Source organism: Clupea harengus, chromosome 2 (genome assembly GCF_900700415.2).
Source record: "Clupea harengus chromosome 2, Ch_v2.0.2, whole genome shotgun sequence".
Lineage (NCBI taxonomy): Eukaryota > Metazoa > Chordata > Actinopteri > Clupeiformes > Clupeidae > Clupea > Clupea harengus.
In genome coordinates this window covers 28,068,357-28,091,658 of record NC_045153.1, presented here as the reverse complement: position 1 = coordinate 28,091,658, position 23,302 = coordinate 28,068,357, and the positions used below count along the sequence as shown (strand labels likewise).

The 23,302-nt window shown below is 45.1% G+C and overlaps 1 protein-coding gene across 2 annotated transcripts in view; it reads right to left on the bottom strand.

The window, feature by feature from the left end:
• LOC105907911 (receptor tyrosine-protein kinase erbB-4) overlaps positions 1–23,302 on the bottom strand; it is a 235,156-nt gene that overhangs the window by 8,013 nt on the left and 203,841 nt on the right. For both annotated transcript variants that reach the window (XM_031559659.1, XM_031559666.1), the window contains exons 21-22: positions 1,358–1,513; positions 7–82 (exon numbers count right to left, since the gene is read on the bottom strand). In XM_031559659.1, coding sequence (XP_031415519.1) covers positions 7–82; positions 1,358–1,513 — 232 coding nt within the window. The remainder of the gene's footprint in view (positions 1–6; positions 83–1,357; positions 1,514–23,302) is intronic.

The window sequence follows — 23,302 nt, the reverse complement described above, 5'->3', positions numbered from 1 at the left end:
TCTTACCGTAGCTCCACACATCACTCTGGTGGGTGAACTTTCTGTAGTGGATGCATTCCAAGGCCATCCACTTTATTGGCATCTAACGGAGAAACAGCAAACAACCATTACTATGAGTTCGTATCTAACAAACGGGAGCGCCTCATTTCTACCTCCTGGTTTAAAAGTTATCCCAGGGCTATTAATTAGGGGCTTTGACAGGTACTGCATGGGAGAACTTTTTTTTTTGCTGAAACTGAGATGTTAAACAGGCTCTCAATCTGAATAGCTTTTTATGGACTTGCTGAATATCTCAGGCAAATAATGATCACTCAATAACCGGCTCCTCGCTGGGTTTTTCTAACACACTCAGCATCCAGGGGGAAACTGCCTGACAAGAACGAAAATATTTAGTGGTTTCTGCACCTAATGTGAGGAGACTTCTCTGAAAGCATCCTATTTGGCTTCTGCCGGACACAGACAAATAGCCCAAATAGAGAGTGTTCGACCACTAGCTTAAGTGAAATAGGAGCATGGGGATAGTGGTTGGTCTTGCGCAGTGATTGCTACATGGGAGGCTGAACAGAGTTCTGTATGTCTCATTAACTTTGAGCAGAGCTGCTGCAACAGCCACTGGCCTAATCTTAAGTTTGGCATCCTAGAGAAGAGAAAAGGACATGGCAGAGGGAGGAGGTGGCCATCAGTGAGGTTGGAAAGGGTGCAGGTGGATTGAACTGAAAGGCAAAATCAGAAGAGCTGCTGGAGCCGAAATGTGATCCTACAGTGAAGCTTGGCAAATTGTACAAAAGCAGAACAGGACTGAAGGTGAAATCCAATATATCTTGTTATTACTTTTTATGAGAGGCTTATTTGTAGAAGGCACTGCACCCTTTTCAAACTTTGTGCCTAAATGGAGTTGTAGTGCATGGATCAAAAGATCAGAAAATCTCATTTGAGGACCGACCTGCATGCATGAATAGTGTACAGATACTTTTACAAAACAGATTTTATGTTTCTGTTTATGTGTGAACATTTGACATCAACCTTAATAACTACATTTATATTTGCATTTATTCATTTAACAGACACTTTTTATTCACAGCAACTAAGAGCAGCTTCATCAAAAATGTGGTATCCAATGACCTTGGTGTTGTTAACACCTCACTCTACCTGCTGAGCGACAGGACCTACACGTGTTGATTTTAAAATAAATGCGATTTTTAAATATAATTTTATCTTTACTTTTGAATTGCTTCTGATACAGATTCCATGTGCCTTCACTATATAACCCTGATCAATTATTTGTATTTCTAAGAGAATGAATTCATAAACTTGGCCCTCCTAAGAACATGCCTACAGTGGTGAATGCTGTGCCCACCTTTCCGCCGTCTGCGTTGTACTCCTTCTCGTCAGCGTCCAGGAGGCGCGCCAGGCCGAAGTCTGTGATCTTGATGTGGTTGGGGGATTTGACGAGCACATTCCTGGCAGCCAGGTCTCTGTGCACCAGCCTCCTCTCCTCCAGGTACATCATGCCCTGCGTGTCACAGGCAAGTCTGTCACCATATGCCACGGATTTAACCAGGACTGATTTAACCAAGATGACGATGACCTATACGCTCACTCAGTATCAGTGTCCGTGCCATTATCATCTCAAACCTCATGAGTTGCATAAGCCAGGAAACTCATCTGATAGAAAGCAACAATTCTGTACAAAACAACCTGTCAGTTCAATACTTGGAACAATTAAAAGCAGAACTTGGACGAGGTATAAGGATCCTCAATATTCGACTGAAATAAAATAAAACCAATGTGCCTTGTGGCTTTAACTAGTGCGTTTCCCATGGTTTTACAAGGGAACAATTAATGAAAATGCTTGAGTCATACTTTAATTTGTAAGAGCCTGTTAAACCCGACAATGGGCAGACTACTTTCAGTAATTTCTTTGAGCTCCAACCAACTGCCTAGAAAATGGATTTTTTTCTTTTGAGAGGCACTACAATTCTCTTAATTGATTTCTCGCAAGTCTGTTTGGAGGCCATTCACATGGCATCACTTCCTTTGGTGGAGCAGCGGACGGCCTTCCTTTGATTTCCTCCTCTGATGCTTCTGAGTGCCCTTGAGCTCCCAGTGAGATGAAATTTAAATCTTAATGTGATTGGAGAAGGGAAAGTTGGGGGCTGTGTGGGGGGGTTGAGGGGGTATCGCTGGAGAATGGGGATAGGGGGAGACAGAATTGGCCAGAGGAGGTGGTGGAGGAAAGGAAGAGAACCAACAGGGGACATCCACATGCTAATTTGGCTAAATGTTTTAAGGGCCTCACGGAGCTGAGTATCAAACAGGCACATTGAACAGCAGATAACACAGAGAAAGGCAAGAAGATGGATTTCTATTCAGTCATAGCAATATATGCTGATATGTGGCGTTTATATGTGGAATTGACAATACTTGGTCTTGGTATTCAATGACTGCTATCATGTTCCACTGTTCAGGTGCTCAGTCAAATCCGCACAACAGACATAAGATGGATACTGCTTTTTTTTTGGACAAGCATGCGTTGCGTCACAGTAAAGAGGTGGCCAGCAGTGAAACCAGGCTACGCTGCCAAATGGGGAACTATGGGGCCCATTGTACGCTGTAACAAGATTGCTCCCGCTCCGCAAAAGAAATCCGGCAATTTAAGTTGGTCTCAAAATACATCAGCGGCTTTGGTAGAATAGCTAGGGACTGGGGTGAGTGGGGCTGATTCAAACCATAACAAATTGGATTTGGGATAGGGGAAGGGGGGGTGGAGGCGATTGGACATAGCCAAGCTTACAATGGTAACACTGCAATCACACTGCCTCATTTGTCAGTGAGCCAATCTAGAGACTCCCCAGCGAGCAGAGAGACCGGAAACATCAAGCAGACATTTGTTTGAGAGCGTGCGTGTGTGTGCGTGTGTGTGTGCGTGTGTGTGCGTGCGTTAGAGTGCATTTGAGTTCCTCGATGCTAAGCAAGGGAAAGCCAAAAAGGAGAATCCAGTGGGAGTGTGTGAAGTGTGTGTGTGTGTGTGTGTGTGTGTGTGTGGCCTCTTTACAGGGCAGGCATATTCATAGCCCTACAGGCCCACAACAAAGGGGGCTGAGGATTGATGTGCTGGTACCATGCTGAGTTTCTGTTTGGAGATAAACACTCCATCCTCTGAAAGGTCCAGAGCAGTCCAGTGAGTGCCCGAATTAAAAGCATTTATGAAACATCCGTACCCGTACCTACTCATGAAAACACAACGCAACCTGTGGATGCTCTCTGGACCCTGTCCGAATGCACTTTCTGCCCGATGATGAATGAAACAATAACCCTTTAGTGTTCCTCTGCTATGGCCATTTCCCTGATATTAGCAGCCTTCATTCTCAAGGCATTCATAACATATTCAAGGAGAAATGCTAATTAGATTCTTATTACAAAGTGGCTTCCCTGAAATGACTCTCATACTAAAGCAGCTAAACCCACCTAGTGGTAATATCTGGCTGTGCTTAGCAGAGGATGATCCTGTCTTCGCTAAACTGCTAAGTCTTTCTCCAGTGTATGTTGGGGGGGGGGGGGGGGGGGGGGGATGGGTGCAGATGTCAACAGTCCCACCACAAAACCCCTCTGAGCCTCCCTACTAAACAACCTATGTTTGCTGCTGGCTTGGATGGGATCCAACACAACACAAAGAAACACTGATAATAACACATCCTCCTACCAACACACAGATAGACACGTGTATGCACACATGGAAACAATTACTGTTCAAAAGACAGATGCACACACACACACACACAAACTCTGACATGCAAAACATATACAAACAACGCGCATACAAACAAACAATAACATTCGTGCTTACATAGAAGCAGAGGCCGACTAATGTATTGAAAGACCTAGAGGTCACATGGGCATGTTTGTCTCTTTCCATGGCTGAGCCTGATCCTATGTGCCCCTGTGGCATGAACCTGATCCTATGTGCCCCTGTGGCATGAGCCTGATCCTATGTGCCCCTGTGGCATGAGCCTGATCCTATGTGCCCCTGTGGCATGAGCCTGATCCTATGTGCCCCTGTGGCATGAGCCTGATTCTATGTGCCCCTGTGGCATGAGCCTGATCCTATGTGCCCCTGTGGCGTGGCGGGGCTAGGTTATGAGCATGGCCATCACTGCAGCCATTTCTCACTTCATGTTTTCTGTGAGGCCTCTCTGTGTGATGAATGGCTCCGCATTAATTGTCAATTAAAATATAATTGCCCGTGGTTTGAGAGGACCAAGCTCAGGGGTGAGGTGTGATGGGAGAGGAGAGGAGAGTGTTCTGTGCTAAGCCAGTCAAGCACTAAAAAAGTTTAGCTACGCTTCCAGTGATAGTGTGTTGCAGGGGTTGTAGAAACGTCTAAAAGCATGTGTAGTTGTGTGAGTGAACAGATGAATGCGTATGTGATGTTTTTGCTAAGAGAACTCAGAGCTCAATTGTGGTTAAAACAAATATACCAGGTGTGCTGTGAGCATGTGTTAGTTGTGAGCCCCCCCCCCTCCCCCGGAAAAAATGAGGGGAAAGCAAACTGCACGCTGATGAGTCTTGACAGGATCTTATTTGTACATAAATCGTCCTCTGCAATTTTCTCAATTTTCGAGACAATTAGGCACAGAGAAAATGGATGGCTTGCCAAAGTATGAATGTTAATTATGCTCCACAATGGCAGTGGGAGATTGAACAGCAAAGTGGGGTTTGAAATGAGCACAGACAACACGCTGATGACGCTGTGGCTATTCTCTCTCTTCCTCTCTCTCTGTCTCCATGTACTGCCTGCTGATCCTGTATGATAAGGACGTGGCAGTGAAGTACAGAAAGTGATGCGTGATGGGGTCTAATTGCCATTTGAGGTAGAGAACTCTTTTGTACAATGTTTGAAAGGTATCAAGGGAAAACGAGCCTTGGGACACAGCTAAAGATAAAGAGAGGGAGTGAGGGAGTGAGGGAGGGAGGGAGGGAGGGAGAGAGGGAGAGAGAGAGAGAGAGAGAGAGAGAGAGGGAATGGACAGATGCAATTGGCACTAGTGATTTGGCTTTAAGAGTGAAGTGTTTTTGGGGGCTGAGGGACCGCTCCACAAATACTGCGGCCTGCCTGGTTATTTATGTGTGTATCAGAGGCAGGCAGACAAAAGCTGAGTCGACGGGATTGTCTTGGAATGCGTTTTGTCAAAAGCGATTTCGCCGCTGCGCTGGGATGTGAGATTAAATCAATACGAGCAGACTGTGTGCGGTCTGTAGATCTACTCCTGAAAGCCTGACACACACACAGACACACACACACACACACACACACTCTCTCATACACACTCTTTCTCTCACTCTCACTTTTCCACACACAGACAGAAACAGACACACACACACACACACACACTTGCACACAAACTGATGAATACTACTAACTGCATTCTCTCCAAAATGTCCTCCTTTGATTTCCTCCCAAAGCACACCTGGGCTGGGTGACCAGAGCTCGCTTCAAACCTGATCTTCAGTGAATGACACCAATGTAACGCTGTGATGGTCCACTCATAGACAATGCCCAAAAGTTCAAGAATATAGTTCAATGTCTTCTCATTTCCTCTCTCTCTCTCTCTCTCTCTCTCTCTCTCTCTCTCTCTCTGTCTCTCTCTCTCTCCTGAGTTGGTAGGCAGCGGGGGAAAGCTCTGGGCCTGCGTCTCAGATTCCCAGTGGAATAAAGCCAACAACACCACAAAGGGAGAGGACAGGGCAAGCTGCTCCAAGTGTATTTAAAATAGATCACTTCTGGAGGCTGGGCAGACGATCAATAGAGACACTGATTACAATAAGCCGCAAGATGGCCGTGCCACAATATTTATCCTTGGTGTGGAGTCTGAAGTAATTAGAAATCAATGGGCACACACGGTCCATTAATACACTTGATTCAGTGGCGATAAAACAACTAGCAATGCCTGAGGGAGAGTGTGTTGAAGTGTTGTACAGTGGAGGGAGCACTGGAAACTGAGCAGGGGTGTTACTGAGCATCACTCCTGCGTATACTTGGATCTCACTCCCTGAGTATACTTTTTCTCTTACTGATCTCAGATGACAAATAAGAACTGTTAACATTTCAATAACATTATACTACAAGTACTGTATGTTATAAGTAATAACATGGATAACCTCTCAAACTCATGCTCAATTTTAAGTTTAGAAATGTACAAAACGTAACTGATTACAGTGTAAGGGAAGGTTTTTGGACACATTTATTTATCCACTGACGTTATTTCAATACATATTTTCCTAGCTTCCCTAGCATGGCATGAGAGGTAGAACATGTAGACTCTATTATGTATGGATATTATTTAGCCTAATATAAATAAATGACAAGAGCTTAATGTTGTATATTTTACAGGCATGAGAAGTGTGAGTAAGAGTGTGTGTGTGGTTGTCACCAAAGACTAGAAACACATACCCTTGTTAAGGTATTATTTTCACAAAGCACATTATATCTCCAGCTGAGAGAAGGGAACCGTATCTACAGGCAACCCTCCTGTCACTAACACTAACCTAATCTGGGCCTGCAGAAATCCTATAACTCCAACCAGCTATCCAATATTGTTTGGAAAATGCATCTCAAAACTGTAGCTCAAAATGAGTTGAAGGTCTCCCTATTTCATTTTTATTGAATTATCATTTCCCCGTCCTCCACTTACCGTAAGTTCCTGTGATTGAATTACCCAGCATCCTTCATTACATTTACCCTTTTGCCTTTAGGGTTCTATAGTCAGAGGGATACATTTTGCTTGATAAGTAGGCCATCTTCTAAGGGCTAATGATGGGAATGTTAATCTCTGCCTTAAATGGCATTCATACATTCAGTTCTGCTTTGTGGGATTGGTCGGTAAACAATAATTAGAAAGAACATTGAGTCCTCTGGACATGAGGCTGATAGATTTACATTAACACTTGCACTGGTCAATTACTGCTTCATAGCCTGTGCTACTCAATTGAACAACAAAACACCACAAAAATCAATAACAAAAGCCACGCACATTAAGAGAAAATTACACCAAGAAGGCCATCATCATCCTTATTTACAGAATGATTTCACTCATCTGCCCTACTGCTTTCTCTCTATCTCTCTCTTTCTCTCTCTCTCTCTCTCTGACTCATCTTGCCAACCTGTGGTTTCGACCAGCTGGGATTAAGCAGCGCTTCCTTCTTCCCTCATAAAGTAGAATAATAAATCGCTGTCATGGCCATTATGCAAAGCATTTGGCTGTGTGATGGCCTAATCCAGAGTGGGAGGGGTCTGAGAAGTGTCACCATCAGTATTCAAGGCATGGGCCAGTCTGGGTAATTCCAGGAGCACAAACTCATTTTGAGTCATTCCGGGCAGGTCACATCTCCACTGAAATATAAATGATCTGCAGAGGCACTGGGGAAGCCATTGATCATGACTCCCCACTACGACGGTGACCTTGTTTCTGGCCAAGATGATATAATTGGCTTGGGGGTAGGGGGTGAAGGGGTGAAGGGGATCTCTTAGGGCATCCAGGTTTGGCACGTCAGAGGGGTGTTATGGTATTTACAGTAGCAGTTAGTGCTGAGGCCACGTCTGAGCATGTTCTGGAAGCTGGAGAGCCAGAGGAGTGGGTCTAATGATTGCAAAATCACTCTGACAAAAATAGGAAACTAGTATACAGCTCAGAATCTGAGTGGGCTTTCAGCCCTAATGAAAAAGAAATCCATGAGCGCTTCCACACTGATATGGCTCAGCCCTCAGTCACCTGCCTCTACAGCTGAGCAGAACACACACTGCGTATGGGTGGGTGTCACCTGCTCCTGCCAACAGCATGCAAGCACCTCCATTCAGACCCAGGAGGCCAACCATCAAAATGACTTCCTCATTCAGCACCTGTACACAGCCATCAGGGCTGAAACTGTTTCTGGGGTGTTTGTGTGGAAATATTGCTCTTGCCTCATTCTCTCAGTGGATAGGGCTGTCTGTGTGTGTGTGTGTGTGTGTGTGTGTGTGTGTGTGTGTGTATGTGTGTTAGGGTGAATGAGCATTCCTTTTCTCATAAGTGTGTGTGCTGTCTTTCTCACTCTACATCTGTCTTATTATACAACACTTGGGTTGTGCATTAATAGGGGTTAAAGTAGCTGGCCTTCCACACACTTGCAGGGCCATGACAGACTCCAGGGCCTCCAGTGACCTATTATATCAATTTTCCTGACTGTGCTTGGCTAACACACACACACACACACACACACACACACACACACACACACACACACACAGTGGAAAATAATAAAGAGTGTGGCTGTGCTGAGACAAAAGGGCTAATTAAAACCAGAGCTGCACAACACCCATAACAAAAGAGCAGGCCTGTTTAAGGGGTTTATGTAAACATGAGACACCAGAGAAGACTACCAGCGTATCAGAACAGTGTCTGACAGTGCGATGGGGTGGGGTGGAGAGGGCAATGGTGGAGTTGGCAGAGATTATAGCAATGTGTGTGTGTGTGAGAGAGAGAGAGAGAAAGAGAAAGAGAGAGAGAGAGAGAGAGAAAGAGAGGGGTAATTGGGTGAGAAGGAAAACATGCCAGTGCTGAGACAGGTGTTACCCAAGATCACCTGACCAAACCAAGATCACCTGACCAAACCAAGATCACCTGACCAAACCAAAATCACCTGACCAAACCAAGATCACCTGACCAAACCAAAATCATGGCAACCCAAAAAACAACAACAAACAACTAAGCAGCAGTCACAACCCAGCACCTTTGGAAAGATGCACTTTAAAGCCATACAGGCACACTGTGATGGACCTGGGCGAAGGGTCAATGTCCGAAGGTGGCTGTGGCCAAAAAGCTCAGAGTCTGAGTTAGGGTGCAAAAAAACAGGGGTTTAATAAGGCTTGAAAAAAACTCAAGCAAACCACAATTCAAAGACTAATTTGGCATTTTTGTGTGTGTGTGTGAGTTTGTATGAGTTCCTATGTGTGTGTAAGAGTTTGTAACTACAGAGCCGAATTATGCGTGCAAAACAACCGTCACCCACACCCACACAAAACCTATTCACCGGCATCTTCAGTTCCTCATGCTGGTATGCTGCTCATGTGGAAAACACAGCCGCTGCACCCATCTCTCTGGCCGCGCTGTGTGATGGAGGTAGCAACCGTAGCAGCCTGGCGTCTCAGGGATACACTGGTGCCCCGCACACACACACACACACACACACACACACACACACACACACCACCCTGTGCCGTGGCAGAGTGACGGGTCAGCGGCTCCTCCTCAGCTGTCTGTCAGCTGCCCACCTCTGCCTGAGACCGTCATCATCTGCTGTCACGCACACAGTGGACCAGTCTTATAAAAGTACAGTTCCCACCAGGTCCTCCTACAGCTGCAATTACATCTATGTGCTGAGTGGCTATTCATGCATCACAAGGACTGAGTGGGGAAGAATCCACTCTTCACAAGTGTGTTGCATTTCCACTGGACTCAATGGCACCGGATGGGAAAATATATGGATCCGGAGACGCTGATGAACGGATTGTTTAAGCAGTCTGAAGGAGAGAGGAGTAGCATGTGAGAGAGAGAGAGAGAGAGAGAGAGAGAGAGAGAGAGAGAGAGAGAGAGAGAGAGAGAGAGAGAGAGAGAGAGAGTGTGTGTGTGTGTGTGTGTGTGTGTGTGTGTGTGTGTGTGTGTGTGTGTGTGTGGACATGTGAAGGTGAGATGGACAATCTGTGGTTATGGACATGCAACAGAAATACCTAGCTGGAAGCAAGTGTGTGTGTGTGTGTAGGAGAGTACAGAGTGTGTGTGTGTGTGTGTGTGTGTGTGTGCGCGGTGCTTGACTGCGTCCTGTCCGTCACAGCTCAGTGAGCACTCGGCAGGTCCACGAATGACAGAATAGCAATGGGCCTCTGCGTCTGGGGAGGAGAGAGGGGTCTCCAGTCAGGGTCACACGCCCCACAGTGAGTGTCACCCCAAAGGCACCGTGCTGGGTGGGGGCTGGATGAGAGGACAGCTAACCTAAAACATCACATATCTCCCATTATATCGGCCTTATCTATCTTATTCTTATTCCTGAGCCTGAGCCTTTAATATAGTAATGACATGGTAAGATATGGTATATTTTCCAGAAATTACCCAGAAACGAATTACTTACTTTCATGGCAATTACATGGAATCAGGTCTGTAATATTATAATATATTGAATTGCCTGTGGATTAATGTTTATAAACGCAACAAATGAAAATACTGTAGTGTCGTGGCCCCGCCCATCGATCCATCATGAACATCGTGGACATTTTCTATGAATCTGTTCTGCCAGTTACTGTTTGTGAACAGACTGAAGTTTGTGAAGCAGCCTGTGCCACCACGCTGTCAGCCCACCGTAGGCAGCAGAACAAAGCTCAGTGAATTCCATTTGTCAGCAGTGATGCAAGATTCTCTGAGAATCTGCCCATCTGCTACCTCATTTTTCTGCAAAAAAAAAAGAAGCAGGAAAATGAAATGCAGTAGAGATGCAGGATGTGTGAGTGACTCTCAGGAAAACAATGCTCAAACTGTAGAGCCATCTGTTGAACTGGCTCCTCATCTCCATCTCTGGCTCCCTCATCCTCTTCCTCTTCCTCTCTATTTACTTCCCTGTTTTGTTATTGGGGGGGGGGGGGCAGGGCTTGGAAGGGGGGCTACAGATTGAGCTGCATGATGTGGTCCAGGCCTGTGCCTTGGGAGAAGGGGATCTGAGATTGTCAACATACGCTGACACATGACCTTGTCCTGGAGGGTTGCCCTGCTCCTGGCGCGGGGCGGAGGGGCACCAGATGGGCCTGCTAATGCGCTTGGCAGCGGCGAGCGGGGACACACACTCCGCTCCTCCAGGTGAGCCCCTTCGACCTGCAGCCCCGCGAGCCCCCCGAGGTGGGGGGCACACTTCATTAACAACACTGCGGGGGGTTAGGGTGGAGATGTTTGGGGATAGGCCTTGGATTGGGCTGAGTTAGGGTGGGCTGCTACCAACTACCACCACACGAGTACGTCAGCTGTCCTTCCGATATAGACACGTATGAGGGAATGATGGAGAGGGACTGGGCCATGTGGTACCTGAAAGCTTAACAGTGGGCTACCAAAGCGCTCTTCAACCTCTGTTGTCTGAGTTTGTCAGGAAGTTGGCAACATAATTACATAAGCTGGCAACACCATCCAGCAATAACAAGGAGCCCCAACTTATTTTTCAGACACTTGCTTTTTCTTTTGAGCTTGCTTTTAATGCTGTTTATTAAAATCAAACCTCCGTTATTCAGTCAAAGCTAGGCATCCCTGGAGAGCTGAGGCTGCCTAGCATTGTTGAGGAAGAAGAGGGGGCTCATCTGGACCAATCAAGGGACAAACGGAGAGAAAAAAAAACATTGTGAGAGGCTTATCGAGCAAAAACAGGAGTTTGAATTCTCAAGGTCAGATGAAGATGGATTAAATAAACAATCATTTTGTGCTGTAGAGGTGCAGCTGCCATGGCTAAATGAGCCATCCACTTATAGGCTGCAAAGCATACGGAACCTTGATGAAAATCAGTACAATAACAAAGGTTTGCTTTGCTTTCCACAGAAGTGCCTTTCAGTGCCTTTCATTTAAGTTCTGCTGAAATGAACCATAACAGACAGAGTTTGTAACCAAGTGGAGATAATACTTGTGTTCATCAGTCTTTTTGGATCTTCTTAGAAAACATGCGCGTATACTTTCTGATGCACTATGTAGAAACAATCAATTCCCATTTGCTATGTTCATTTCCCAAAAAGTAAACACTAAAAACACTGAGGAAAAAACAAAAACCAGTTGTTGTACAAGACAGGGCAACTTACTGCATTGTACACTGCACCGTGTCTGAGAAGACCACAGTAGGTGCTGTTTACCTGGGCTTAGCCCTTCACAAGGCTTCTTGATGTTAATTGAACCTAGCTTCCGGCAATTTGCTGCTCAATTTGCCAGGCCTGTGAGTGGCTGTTTGAACTGAGCGCTGTGCCTTGTCAGCACGCAAACGATCCGCCAGCGCTCAGGACGTAGTGGGAGGAAAACGCACACTGGCAGGCTGATGAAAGAACACTCTGTCCGCACTCTTTACATTAGCGGAATAATTAACTGTACTATAAAAATGATAATCATGATCATCTCCATGAGCACTGTCATAATAACACCATTTGGACCGGCCATTATGGGAGCATTATCTTTAATAAGTGATTCATCTAAGCGAATGAGAGAGGGCCTTACAATCGCAAGGTTTCCCCAGAGAGACATCACAAAGAACATGAAGCTGAAGGGCCGGCTCTTTGAAGATATGAGCACACGTATGACTCCACCACAGGCCATCCAGAACATCACCACAATCACATTAAACCATCTCACTCCCACTCTCTATGCAGCAAACGCCAGCTCACACAAAAAAAGGTCATATTCAACTGAGGGGCCATTTCCAACTATTATGCGCATGATAAAAGACTATGGTTTGTGTACACTTTCTTGTACTTTTTCTAATGGACAGATGAAATGTAATTTATTGTCGTTTGGTTTCCACTCTGCTGCGGCACATCTCCTTACCTGCCAGCGGTGTTCCAGACAGTACTGGCTCATTCCACACAGTTAATAATACACACCTATCTGGTCACACAGAGAGCTAATGTCTATGAGGCTGTGTACATGTGTGACCATGGAGTGGGAACGGAAGGATGACTGTGTTTTTTGGGTCAGGTTTGGGCCTGTGTGAAAAGGCAGAGGGGTCAAGTTAGTGGGAGAGGGAGACCAGTGTTATTCTCCTCAGGAGCAAAATTAGACTCTGTGGTGGCCATGATAGGGTCACCATAGTTCAAATAATGTGGTCATATTTATAAAGAGCATGCACACTACTTCTCCATCTTGATTCCATTGAACAAAAAGAACCTATGTTCATGCCACCAATCATCTTTTGATCTGGAGGCTTCTGTCATGAATAATGAATATACCGTATGTTAAGACACAATTGACATTATACATGGGACGACTGCAAGGCAGAGGCCTCTCAAAACAGCCCCCCAGACTAAAGCTCTGGACAGTGGAGCCAAGGGCTCATTCACCATTTATACTCTTTGAATATTACCTTAACCGCCTGTCCTATTAATAGAAATGTACGAAAAGTTTCAGCTCATGACAGAAAAAGTTTCAGTTCAGAGGAGTGTGGCCACCAATCTAAAAGAAGCCCGACTCCCACCATATACATTCATGATAATGTGGTAACTTGATCAAAAATGGAGTGAGCCAGGCTGCCATTTTATGGTTTGAGTGTGCAGAGTCTCTCTGTTCCACAGCCTGCTCTATGGCTGCAGATCCCCCTGCCCCAGCTGTCTGGCTGAGGCCTGCAGACTGGCAGCACCCAGCCCAGTCATTCCCCATTTTGTATTTAACAGGTGGCCAGCTGTCATAAATACGGTTAACTTGACCCAGTGAAGCGGCCAAACAATTGACTGCCTTCCATTACCGTTTACGGCTAATTGCAATTGTGCCCGATATGGACAACGTGACCACAGTGAAAAAAATACTGCATATTTGAAAGCGCTTCCCTTTTTGGTCACCTTCCCTAAATAACTGTTTCATAGGACAGACTGAATTCTTGTAAGAGGCTCATCTGTCTCTGTGCTGTGAAACACTGTGCAAAAGTTCACTACGTATATAGTTCACTAGATACAGGCCAGGTCTGGTCCAGTCAGGTCAGGTCAGGTAGATTTGGTTCGCAGTGGACGTGTCATCCATCTTGACACACATTTCACAAACAACACACTTAAGAAAACATAATAAAAGTACTAAAGGCTCCAATCATTACTAAACCACTAAAAATATAATAAAAAAAATTCAAATTAATATACGTTGCTTCAAGACCAACTGTGTAATATTGCTAAGACAGTCCATCTGAGGGTTGGCTGCAGAACAAAGCTGTTTTTATATAGTTTTGTTCTGCAGTTTGGGAGTACAGACCCTCGCCTAGAAGAAAAAAAGCTGAAACGCGCTGTGCAAAGGGTGGGAATCATCATTAAAATGGGGCCAGTTATCTGCTGTAACTGTCTGGTGTACAGGGTCACGGGGCTAAGCTGTGACTCACCAATCAGCCTACTAGACCATTTAAGTAGATATTTATTTGATTCAGAGACTTTCTGGTCTTTAAAGATAGCTTTCCAAACCATAACACCAAAGAAAAAGACAAAATCGATTCAATGAAAGCACGATAAAATAAGGTCGTCATGGCTACCTCAGACTGGTACTCCTTTTTGCCTTTTGCCCAATTGGCTAAGTTTTGAGTCAATAATTGTCCCAAGATAATTGTAAGATTGCACACATTCCATGGATGTGACTTCATGTTATCATGTCTTTTTTCCTATGTTTAATTAAAGATGGGACTCCTCACACCACTTGACAAAGTCGTCGATGGCCGACGGCAGACAGAAGTTTAGAGAACATGCCTTTGTAGTGCACCACTGATGCAAGCTTCATATCATTTAGACAGGAAGTTGCCTGAGAGGTTTCCAGTGCAAACGTCTGTATTCAAGACAAGAGACAGACTCTGGCTCAGTGTATCCCTCACCCTCAAAAATGCTATTTCTCTGTCTGACGCCTACATACACAAGCAAGCTGTAGCACAAGAAAAATCACGAAAACAACCACACACACACACTAAACACAACCATACACAGAGAGAGATGCACACACACACACACACACACACACAGACACACACACACACACACACACTAAACACAACCATACACAGAGAGATCCACACACACACACACACACACACACACACACACACACACACACTAAACACAACCATACACAGAGAGAGATGCACACACACACACACACACACACACACACACACACACACACACGCACACTCACTAAACACAACCATACACAGAGAGATCCACACACGCACACACACACACACACACACACGCACACTCACTAAACACAACCATACACAAGGAGAGATACACACACACACACACACACACACACACACACACACACACACACACACACACACACACAGAGAAACACAGAGCAGCAAAGGACTAAATAAGGTGGGCTCCTGAGAGGGTGAAACACAAAGTGGGGACTGGAAGCCTGGCGCTTCACAGAGGTGCTGTGTGTGCACCACACTCACACACCGCCTGCTCCTGGGACAAGAGAGGAGCAGACACACAGATAGAGAGATAAACAAGCACAGCTCACTGACAGGTGTTAAGGGTAAAATACAGCCTGTCTGACATGCACAAGGCAAAAGAGACAGAGAAAGAGAGAAGAAGAGAGAGAGAGAGATTGAGAGAGAGACTGAGAGAGAGAGAGAGCGATCAATGAAGAGGGGAGCAAAGGCACAGGGATGGAAAGTGAGTGGGTGGTGAGAGAGGGAAGAGAGACCCCTATCAAAAACATCCTTGAGAAATGAGTGCTGTTTAAGTTAAACGCTCTCAAGAGTCATCAAATATGTCAAGAGGAGATACTTTAAGAACTGTAGAATGCTTAGTATAGAAATGCAAGAGGCAAAGAAAGACGATGGTGAGCTTCAAAAATATTTTCATTTAACTGGTAAAAGTATTATGGAAACCTCATCCATCCAGTAACCATAATACAACTGTCTGGGCCACACACTTATTCAGTGTGGTGTTTGCCCTGAACAATTAATCCCCTGTGATATTAACAAGTCCAGCCCTAAACAGTTTCTGCTTAATTCCCCTGGTAGGAGTGACGAGAGTATTTTGGTCACTTGTCACTAGCATGTATAGCATAGCGAACAAGTGACTGCGCCCACCCCCGGTCTCTTTAACTCAAGCGTCCAAACAGGTTAGTCTGGGTCAAGGCAATTAAATCGGTCCTCTCCGACAGCTGCCTGAGACAAGCGGATAATTCAAAGCGAAGCCGGGCGAGAGGGAGCCGGCTACACCGAACTCTTCTTTTAAATGGCCGCCCTTCACTGGCTGGACTGCAGACGACGCCGCCGGAGAATGTGGAGCGTCTGTGACCTGCACAGCCTGATCAATACTTAAGCAGCTGGAGATGGGATGAAGATGGGAAATGGAGAGTGACACAACACACACACACACACACACACACACACACACAAACACAAACGAGCGGGGAAATTGAGGTGAGTGATGAGGAGAGGAAAAGAACATATTTTTGGTAGTGATCTGAGATCGCTGTTGTGGAGGGTTTCATGTTGAACAGAGTTGCCACTGAGCTGTCAAACACCTTTCCCAGGGCTTTTGAGGACAAGAGAAAATAAAGAACACAGGTAAGGGTGTGAGAAGGGACATTGGCCCTCATTCTCGAACATTTTCTGAAGTTTCTTCTGAAATGTTTCTTACGGGCTTCGGAAAAACAACGTAAGCAAAAGACATCCGCCAAATTCATGCACGCTTGAAAGTGTGGTCCTACGCAGCAGAAGTTTTCTGGGCTGTGCTCCCCCGGAAGAGTTTTCTTAAATTGAAAGCGCGTTCTCGTGCTCCTGAATTTGCATACATACACGCCCTGCCAGCTCCTTATAAGGGCACGCAACCGTAGTGACGTGTGCAGTCGGAATCGACCGAATCTACACGAAAGCAACTCGTAAACGAGTCATGTCAAAGCGCCTAGCGATCACCGTCGAGTTAACGCAGATCTAACTTCAACTATATATGTCTATGACTTGAACGGTGCAGAGATGGACTGTTGCAGGATGTAGATGTGTCCATTCTATTCCACTATAGCTATATCAACGTGATTGAGTTTAGTGCTTATTTATTTATTCACTTACATTTGCAGTGTTCGTGTACATTACATTAAGTCATTTAGCAGACACTTTTGTCCAAAGCGACGTACAAGGGATAGAACAGTCAAGCTACGAGCAATAGAGACCTAGTGTAACAATAAATACTACTTTACATAAGAAATAGAAAAACGAAATTGGAAATTTCGGGTCTTTGGGTCTTCAAAAGCTTCTTAAAGGTAGAGAGGGACGCGCCTGCTCTGGTAGTGCTAGGCAGTTCGTTCCACCAACGTGGAACTACTTGAAAATTCTGGATTGCCGTACTTGCACAGACGGCAGTGCCAAACGACGCTCACTAGACGAGCGCAGCATTCCGGTGTAGTCCTTTTATTTATTTTATGACATCACGGTGCCTCGTAGAATCATGACTTTAGGCCTACATGTGAAACGTAATTGTTAATGATACTTTAATCCGAGGATCTGTAGAGTTGATGTGAACGCAATCACCAACGATTTCTCACAAATTCATTAACACGGAGAGTTTTCTTAAATGCAATTCCTCAAAAAACCACAAGATGGCCCATGGGGCCATCTTGTGGTTTTTGAAGGAATCGCATTTGAGAAAACTCTGGCCGAGTTACGACTGCTATTTCGAGTTCGGAAAGTCTTCTGAAGTTCAGAGCAAATCCCAGATGAGAAAACTTTCATGAATGCCAAATGTTGTCCTAAATCCAATTCAGAAGAAATTCCTCTTAAATTCCTCTTAAATTCTTCTTAACTGCGTTCGAGAATGAGGCCCATTGTGTCTACAGCTGCAAGAAAAAAGGTTCTGGGTGCAGTTAATAAGCAGATGGTATTACACCAATAATGACAATCACTTCCGTGGCTAATTAGATTATGCATTGCATAATTATTCCAATTTTCAGACATGGAAATTCTTGTTATTGCCATTATTCATGTGTTGACTCCAGCTTGAATTGTACAATGCCAATGGAATGACTGAACCCGAGATTCTTGGAGTTTAACCACCAGAATATAGTTATTCTACATGTTTGAGATGTTTGGAGTTTAACCACCAGTATTTTTACAGGGTGATTCTACATGTTTGAGATGCTTGGAGTTTAACCACCAGTATAGGGTGATTCTACATGTTTGAGATGCTTGGAGTTTAACCACCAGTATTTTTACAGGGTGATTCTACATGTTTGAGATGCTTGGAGTTTAACCACCAGTATAGGGTGATTCTACATGTTTGAGATGCTTGGAGTTTAACCACCAGTATTTTTACAGGGTGATTCTACATGTTTGTGGTTCAGACTGGTACAATGTGCTGCAGTTGACTTAAAGTTTGGGTAAGGTCAGAACTGGATGACTGAAATCATTCCTGTTTATGTAAGTCATTTGTGTGAAATGATCATGCACTTTACAAATTCACAAATGGATGTTCCTACATAATATGTAAAGAGCTAAACGTGAATTGTTTATCCTTTTACCCTTGTTTGAGGGTGAGCGTGAGTGTATTCCTGTGTTTGTGTTTGTGTGTGCGCACACATGTACACACACACACACACACACACACACACACACACACACACACACACACACACACACACACGTCTGTGTCTAAATGTATGGGTATGTATGTGTGTCAGTGTGTGTGGTAATGATGGACAATGGAGCAGGTGATGATCAGTCACTCCTGTCCCCTGTTGGCGTGGCCCTCATCTATTGTGAGACATGTAGTCAGCCATTCATCTTGTGTCTGCCCTTCCTGACACCATCCATCTCCAGTTCACAAACTCTGCTGGGACTCTGCACGTGTGTGTGTGTGTGTGTGTGTGTGTGTGTGTGTGTGTGTGCTACAGTCCCACAGTCTGTATAAAACAGCCTCATTGAGTGTGTAACTCTGCCTGTGTGTGTGTGTGCTATGCTACAGTCCCACAGTCTGTCGAGAACAGCCTCATTGAATGTGTAACTATGCATGTGTGTGTGTGTGTGTGTGTGTGTGTGTGTGTGTGTGTGCTATGCTACAGTCCCACAGTCTGTCTAGAACAGCCTAATTGAGTGTGTAACTCTTCGCTGTTGTGTCTGTCCCTCTACCTGTTGTCAAGCCTGTAATGAAACAGCTTTTTCACCGCTCCCCCATGCAGCATTACACTAGGTGAACCACTGTGTCAATCCAGTTAGCAAAATGGTGGCTGACCAAACATCGCTCTCTGTGTCTTAATGGCAGTACATGTTAACAGCACAGCTGGCCTCACACTGCGTGCGCTTTATGAAGAAAGTGCTTATTTCAGCCCACGGAGGTCCTTTGAGGTGTAAGGGTTTGGTGAAAAGAAGCCGAAGCACAAATCTCTGGTACACTCAGCCAATCCCTAGGCCTGTAATTGGACACAGGCTGGGCTTATGTGTCTGCTCCCTCCCTGCTCAGTCTGTCTGGGAGCTCAGCAGGGGAACACACACACACTGCCGACTGCGATGTGAGGCCCACCATGCTCACCCGCATGTGTTGTCGGCATATGCAATATCTGTTTCCAGACACTTAACGAGGCGAACTTCTGCAGACAAGGTTCAGATCAAACTGAGCCGGTGCTAAAGAACACTTAGGGAGGCAGGAGACGCAGGGCTCATGCAGAGCCTCGACTTCAGAGGAACGGGGCGAGGACGTGAGACACAGGCCCCAGGTCAGCGCCCGTGTTCACAAAGCATCTTAAGGTGTCCAAACTTTTTCTTAAGAGTAATTCACAAAGCCACTCAGTCTGGGAGAACTAAGAAGTAGGACTCCTCCTCGAGAGGACTCCTAACTCGTTAAGGCCAACTTCCAAACCAACGGAAAATGGCGGTTTCTATCATTCCACGTTACAATGTTTTAGAATTAAGAAACAAAATTACTGTGAAAGATACCTTCTCAATCACGAGGGAATAATTATAGAGCTTGTAAGGAATGCAATATCGTCACCAACCAACCGAAAGAACCAACTCAATGAATGAATTGAATTGAAAGTAAAATTGAATTATAAAAGTAAACTAGATCCTGTCTACACAAACGTGTCATCATTTAGAAAACTGTGCGAAGATACTCGCTGGGGTTAGCATATTCCATTATTTGTCATATATTCATTTATTTACTCATCATTCTTTGCAGTTGGCTATGAAGCACATGTCTACTTGCAGTATCAGCACAGACCTGTCACTGACTCATTGAGAGCAAGCTTGTGCAAGTAAAAGTTGGTCTCAGCAGCATTGTGAATAGAACTTAGTTAGAAAACCTTTAGAAACTTTTACCACGACCTAGGAGTACTCTTAGTAAGATAAAGTGCTTTGTGAATACGGGCCCAGATGTATAGAGAGGAAAGACTAATATGAGCTGGGTGGGAGAGGAGGAGAGGAGAGGAGAGGAGAGGAGAGCCCCGGGGTTCGGCTAATGAGACCACGTGAAAGATGTTTGCTCGTTGAGATGGAGCGGTTTGCGCACGGAAATGACCCATGGCTACACTCAGCCGCTCCCCCATATTAGATCTCCATCACTGCCTCATCTCATGAAGCAGATACAAATTTAATGTCACGCAGGAGGTGGCAAAATAAAGGAGATTATTAGTCCTATCGCCGAGATTTCACTCACGTCACCTCGTAATTGGACAATTATCTGATCTGCTGATTGTGCACTTGAGATGGATAGCTGTTTGCACTGGAAATTGAGCAGAGTTGTCCCGTGTTCACTTCTGCTGGCAGTCACTGTGCGGTTCTAACCGAAGTCTCACTGGCCTGGGTACTTGGGTAGTAGGAGTCTTGAGGGGTCTGGCCGACGTGTGAACTTGAGCTTGAGTTCCGACAGTCACCCCCACAACTCAACAGGGTTAATATACGGATGTTGTGTTTACTGTCAGGTCCCATCTCATGTCATTTCTCTCTCACTTCCTACCACAGTGAGCACACATCTCTCTACTAGTGAAACTGACTGGGTCACTTCCTACCACAGTGAGCACACATCTCTCTACTAGTGAAACTGACTGGGTCACTTCCTACCACAGTGAGCACACATCTCTCTACTAGTGAAACTGACTGGGTCACTTCCTACCACAGTGAGCACACATCTCTCTACTAGTGAAACTGACTGGGTCACTTCCTACCACAGTGAGCACACATCTCTCTACTAGTGAAACTGACTGGGTCACTTCCTACCACAGTGAGCACACATCTCTCTACTAGTGAAACTGACTGGGTCACTTCCTACCACAGTGAGCACACATCTCTCTACTAGTGAAACTGACTGGGTCACTTCCTACCACAGTGAGCACACATCTCTCTACTAGTGAAACTGACTGGGTCACTTCCTACCACAGTGAGCACACATCTCTCTACTAGTGAAACTGACTGGGTGGTACAGTGAGCACACATCTCACTACTAGTGAAACTTACTGGGTGGTACGGTGAGGCAGACAAATGAGTGGAAACTGGAGGAAGTAAGGAGAGAGTGAAAAGGGGAGGAGAAGACAGAGAAGGTTAGGAGCTGGGGTTGAGGTGAGGTGGAGGTGTGTGTGTGTGGGTGCCGTCGGCATCCCCCTATCCTCCACTTGCATGCATTATTCCCTGATTAATCTCTCCATTAAAATGAATCCCTCGCCTGATTATTCCATTAATAATCCATGGTGTGAAGGGCTGTCTGCGCGGGGGACAGGCCAGCGATTAACCTGTTTCCCCCTCAGCTGCTCTGAGCTGGTAACGGCCCTGGACTCCTGCGCCTCCTGCTCTCCACCTCCCCGCCAGAGCTGAAGGACCCTCTCAGTCCTGTGGCCGAGCCCTCCACATGCAGCCTCTCACTGATGACTTGACACACACACACACACACCAACAGAAGGCCATTGCACAAAACTGGGACGTGCTGGAGTCGAGATGGGGGAGATGAGTGGGTGAGATAAAGAGGAACCTCTTTCCTGATTTTTGATTCTGTTCTTATCAATAAAGTCTGTGTTGGTGTGTATCGAAATGCAGCTTCGAATTGTCTGAAGGATTTACTGGACTTAGAACCAGGCTCAGTCAAACTGATCTATAATGAATAATGCAGAGTTACAATATTGCACTGGATGGATAAACATGTATTTGTATTGATCTGGAATAACAAGACAGGTTGTGATGTTGTTTTCTCTCTGCCTCTGCAGCCAAAGCTCTGAGTAGCCTATAACTGTGAAAGGGCATTGGCAAAGCAGTTTATGTTTCCAATAAGGTACTTTTAAATAATAAATACTTCTGAATGTTTGTCTTGTAAATAATGCATTGCCACAACAAATAAGATCTCAGTGGAAAGAATTCATTTGAAATGCTTCACAACCCAAAGCAATGCAGTCATTAATGAATGTGCAAAGTGGACTACATATTTTATGTGTCTTGACAGAATGATGAAGTGTTTGTTTGTTTTCTAAACAAAACACAACAAAAAAATACAGTTTTTGCAGCAAAAAGGCAACATGCTTTCCTGGCAACATGTTTAAATAAGTACACTTATAAAAACAGTCTTCTCTCAAATAATAATTTGACATATGTTTTTTTTCAATACATCCAACATAAATAATCAGTTGAGCTCTCCAAGATCCTGACCAAATTAAAATGCATGTTCAACTGAAATAACCACCTAGGTGTTAAAAATACATACTAACAACATGCAAGGAAGGAGTACTCTAATTCTTTTACATAAATGTGTTGAGATTTAATGGGAATTGCATCATCAGAACATGAGAAACAGCATTGTTTGTGTTTTGCTTTGCTGCTATTGATTTTCAATGGTCCTGCTGTTAGCAGTTAGCCTTCTGATCCAAGACAAGGCAATCTTAACTATTCACACAATTTGTGCAACAGACTCCAAAATATAGCAAAAATAGCAAGAGAGAAAAAAAAACATTGAGTGCCACTTGCCCGTGGGCTTGAAGGTAAACCGGACCCCTGGAGGAGTGCCACGCATGAGACGTTTTCATTAAATTCAAGGGGAGCCCATTAGACATTCACTTTGCTGGGTAGCGGCTCGTAAATGTTTGAGGTTAGGTTTACTGGAAGCACGGCCGCTGCTCTAATATTGTGAAAGCATCTGTGGGTTTGGAACAAAGCACTGACTGCTGCAATAAACAAGCTGCCTGATCAGGGAAGATGAGAGACCTGAGAAGAGAACAGAACAGAAGAGTGGCTGCTTTTCGACCGCTCCTCAAACTCCTCGGCTGAACTTGGCCCCTGCGTGACCGAGTTTGAAAGTGGCGGCAGAAGATAAAAGACGAAAAAGTTGAGCAGAAGTGGGAGACAAATCCCATAAGGAGGTGTGGAGGACACAGTCAGGGGCTCTAGATCCAAAGAACCTGGTAACGAGGTTATTTTTTTCACTCTCAGAAAGACTGAAAACAACACTCTCTGTTCTAGTGCAACCATTTCAGCCAGACACAACAGCTTCTCCTTTCAATACACTCCGGGCAATGCGCCCTCACATGCACATCAAATCCAGAGACAAATTGTCATTGTTTTGAGTATGGCATTCAGGATGGATAACATCAGC